Source organism: Apis dorsata, unplaced genomic scaffold (genome assembly GCF_000469605.1).
Source record: "Apis dorsata unplaced genomic scaffold, Apis dorsata 1.3 scaffold_58, whole genome shotgun sequence".
In the NCBI taxonomy this organism is placed as follows: Eukaryota; Metazoa; Arthropoda; class Insecta; order Hymenoptera; family Apidae; genus Apis; species Apis dorsata.
Window position 1 is genome coordinate 600,223 of NW_006263358.1, and position 4,300 is coordinate 604,522.

Here is a 4,300-nt window from a genome sequence, read left to right on the forward strand (position 1 = left end):
GGGGGCAGAGAGAGATCCTTTCGATCCTTGCACGGGAACGGACCAGGTTTGGATATTAACCGTGGAGATAAACGGCCCCCCGTGATTCTAATGAAATATCGACACCGGCGAAAGTTTGTTTAATCAGGGAATTCCGACGTCGTGATCACGAATTCCAAGTTGATCGAGGGGGTTATGGGAGTGGAGGAGGCAGGGGGCAGGGCTCGTGACGTTTTAATGCGTTCTTTCCTCCGCTCTCCTCCTCTTCCTCCTCCTCCTCCTCCCCAACTTGGTGTATTAAAGGTGTGTTGCGGGATATATATTCCGAAATTGGAAGGAGAGAGAGAGAGAGAGAGAGGGAGGTGTATTAAACCGAGGCGACAGGAAACGATTCGTCGAATTCTATTTTCTACACCCTCCCCCTCTCGTCCAACGGATTTCAAAATGTTCGCTGTATCGACTATCGGGCTAATATTAACGGCGGAAAATCGCCGTGCTCGCGACTTCAAACCGAGTTTAGCCACGTGGCGTTTTATCGAAACGGATACAGGTCGGAGGAGGACACTTTATTTTTCGCGGGTCAGGTATAAACCGCGCGCGCCACCGTCCCATCCCGTCCCGTTCCATCCCGAGAGAAATCGGCGGATTCATTATTTAACGGATATCTTATTTCGTTTAACACGATTGATAGAATCCGTCCATTCGATCCGATTGATTCAACGTTCCGTAAATACACGTGTTAACGCTTTCGCACATCGATTATTAATTTCATTTGGAGCCGATGATCGGCAGCGTATCCGGTTCCCGATTCCGGTCGAACATTGGCGGAACTTTCGTGTTTTCGACGTCTCCAGTGACGTCACTCGAGCGACCCTCGAAACCTCTTAAATTATAAACGCAACGCTGCTTCGCGGGAATTGGATCGAAACCTGATGGAAACTTAAGATTGGAGGCTGGTCCATTGGACGAGATCTCAAGTTTAAGATCTCGTGTGACCGGTCTCTCTGCAAGTTTCGCGTCAATCTTCGCGCGAACGCTAGTTCTAATTAATTTCTGATAAGGGATAATGGATCGACATGGATATATTCGATCCAATTTTTGATTAATTTTTTTCTATCTAATCCCGCGTAACTCCACGATTACGTCTCATATTACGATGAACGAAACGAAGAACGAAGTAAATCGAGTGTCCAAGATAATATCTATCCGTGAATCTATATCCGACAATGAAAACGCAGTCGAAGGGAGTAGAAGGGAGGGGTACAGTGTAATTACAAATAATTGAACAAAGAAAACAATTGAAGGTATTAGCAGAGTTGGAACATCAGCATTGGCGTTGAAGTTACGGTGGGTAGCAAGACTGGTCTCCTCCCTCTCTCCCTATGGGACAATGGACGAGGACAGGAAGTCGCGGTCGAGCTGGCGAATGGTCAGCAGAACTTGATAGTTTCTCAAAACTCGATCTTCGAATCGCCTCGAATCTCACGATCTCTCGAAAGGGGGCCTTCCTTTCTCCGCTATTAATGTATCGTCCAATATCGTTTACCGAACGAACGCATCATCCATCGTTCATCGGATACGTCGGAAAGTAATAACGAGAAATAACGATTACCTTTTTTTTGACATGCAAGCTGGCGATGATTCTATTTATGCAACCTTTCCAGCTTGCTTTTAGCCGGGAATCAAACGAACGGATTAAACAAAAAACTCGTCGAAAAATTAGACCACGCGGTGTATCGTTAAAAATATCCTTTCTCTCTCTCCCTCTCTCTCTCTCTTTCTCTCACTCCCTCTCTGTCCTTCCCCCTTTCACTCCCTTCCTCTCTTTCCTCGATACACTTATGTATATACGTGTCAGACCGACGATAAGCGAATCTCTGTTTACACGTAACCAACAGGCGAGCAGATGTACGTGTCGCACGTGTAATTCACAGGCCCGTGGTGGTACACACGTATTTACCTGGTGCGTCACGTGAACTTGATATTCACCGTTACTATCTACGCACACGAGCGCGTAAACGCGGTGTACGAATAAAAATATCCCCGGCTAATGTGTCCCAGGCGATTATTAAAATAATTTATTTCTACCGGTGGTGTGGGCGTTATCGATGAAAGAAAACTTATCGACCGATCTCGCGCACGAATGGGGTGAAACGTTGAGCTTGGGAAACGTCGAATATCCAACGTTTTTTCATGGAAAAATGGAATGGAAGGTTATGGGGATAAAAAAAAAAAATTTCAAAATATATTAATAACTCTGATCGATCTTTCCTGAAAACGAACGAGAAACCATTTTCGACTTTCTCATTTGTTTATGCATTTATATATATATATATATATATATATTGAAATTGATTTATTGTTTAAAAACTCGACAATGTTTGCCCGACGATAAAGAGGTACACGAGGCAGGGAAAAACCTGTGTGTCACGTATATATATATATGCATTCCAAAGGTGACTCTATACCTGGGCTGGAAGGTGCGTGCGACCATATTCGTCCCCCCTATTCGAAAAGGAAACCGTCGAAAAGGCCGCTTTAAGGGCCATAAAATATTTGTTTCCCTCGACGACGCTCGCGCCGCTACCCGGAACGGTATATTGCGTTCACCCGCGAACGCGGGATTTCGAATTGAATTTGAAATCAGGGGGCTCGATTTTATGGTGGCCGGGTGTCAAACGCGTCTCGAGTATCGCGTTCGAAAAACTTATACCGCGAGAAACAGAGGGAGAGAGAGAGAAAGGAAAAGGGAGAGAGGAAGAGAAGGAAGAAAAAGTTTCGCCTTAAAATCGAAACCCTCCTCGAAGAGGATCGTTATCGGTTTACTCGTTTACCCACCAGCCTGTGTATCGACGCGAGATGCGACGATTTGAAACGGTTCAATTTCATTTTCGATTCCCTACGAGACCCACAGGACTGAGATACGAGAGGGATAGATCGTAGCCTCTTATCGCTCCGAGATTCTTCTATTCCGAGAAATCAATGAGTCTAACCGGACGTCTTGGCGACCGTGTTCCTCTTTATCGTACGTAAGCAGATGTTTGCTTCTAAAATTAGTACTGTTTATGGAGTGAAGTCGTCGGTTATTAATAACTCTATCTCCGCGTTCCACGTAAATTCGATTTAGGAGGAGAGGGAGGGGAAAAAAAGAAAAAGGAAAAAAATAGCGATACTTGTCGTATCGATGAGTATCCTTTTTGAACGAGAATCGAAATCGTATCGTATTTTGAATGAAATTCCTGGAACCATTGTGGAAAGACGCTTAGAAAGAAGATTTCACGAATCTGTAGGAAGATCCACACGGTTATCTTATCGAAAGCAAATTTCCAGAGATTAATTCCTTACCTGGTCGTTGTCTTGTTGATCTTGGCCGTACGAGGGGGTGTCACCGTTAGGGGTGGTGGCGGCGGAGGGTCGCTGTGACGTTGACAAGTTGATCGCTCCGTCTCCGTCTGTGTCATGATCCATTATGCCATCGTCCTGAAATCACGATCATCGTTACGTCAATCGGTCTGCTTCCTTCCTTTGGTGCACTGAACTTGAACACCGTTGTTGAACTCCGATTCTCGTTACGTCATGCCGCGAAATTTCTCGACCGGCAAACGACGAATTCGCCGCCATCGTTCGCGAAAAAGATGTTTCTCACTCGCGAAACGCGTAAGTTTATAATAACGATCGTGTCGAAAGAAGAGAGAAAGAGAGAAAGAGAGAGGGAGATGAGAGAGAAATAGAGAGAGAGAAAGAGAGGAAAAGATCGTTGATTCTATGAAGATCTCGCGAAATGTGCTTTTGTTATACGATATTACCCTCGGCGGGCGAACAATTTTAGATCACGTATGACGCATGTGATTCCATACACTCGAGGCAAAGGCAACAATGTTTGGCTGGCGGCACACAAATACGCACGCACACACACACACACACACATATACACACACAAACGCACCGCTAATAATATATTCTATCGTTTGCAGTCTCGCGTGACGGCCAAGTAAAAATGTACAACGGTGTAATACCCCTGTTTTTTCGTGTAAACAGGATTATTCCGTTTGCAAAGATTTGCTTACTTTAAGAAAAGTCCTTGGTCCCCAATTTCAAGCGTCCAACGGCCAGCTTGGAATTCATGGAAGCGCGATACACACGAAGCGTCTCTTCGCGACAAGGACGTCTTTTCTCGATACGCCACGATGAGCAACACTTTTCGCGACACGAGAGAGAGAGAGAGAGAAAAAATAATAACGTCGCAGATAGAAGAGCATACGTTGAACACGAACACCATTCGCGGGGAGAGAGAGAGAGAGAGAGAGAGAGAGGGAGAGAG

The 4,300-nt window shown here is 45.3% G+C and overlaps 1 protein-coding gene and 1 long non-coding RNA gene across 29 annotated transcripts in view; one reads left to right on the forward strand and one right to left on the reverse strand.

The window, feature by feature from the left end:
- LOC102675389 (forkhead box protein P1-like) overlaps positions 1–4,300 on the reverse strand; it is a 237,169-nt gene that overhangs the window by 79,301 nt on the left and 153,568 nt on the right. For 27 of the 28 annotated variants that reach the window (XR_004151825.1, XR_004151824.1, XR_420838.2 and 24 more), the window contains one exon: positions 3,325–3,459. Coding sequence is in view for 1 of the 28 variants with exons in the window: in XM_031515158.1 (XP_031371018.1) it covers positions 3,325–3,459 (135 nt within the window). In the remaining 27 variants the exon portion in view is untranslated. Of the gene's footprint in view, positions 1–3,324; positions 3,460–4,046; positions 4,276–4,300 lie in introns of those variants that run through there. The other variant, XR_004151841.1, reaches the window with a different exon arrangement.
- Positions 1–4,300, forward strand: part of LOC102675303 — a 7,866-nt gene that overhangs the window by 2,930 nt on the left and 636 nt on the right. The window contains exon 2 of the long non-coding RNA XR_420837.2: positions 330–341. This is a non-coding gene — a long non-coding RNA (uncharacterized LOC102675303). The remainder of the gene's footprint in view (positions 1–329; positions 342–4,300) is intronic.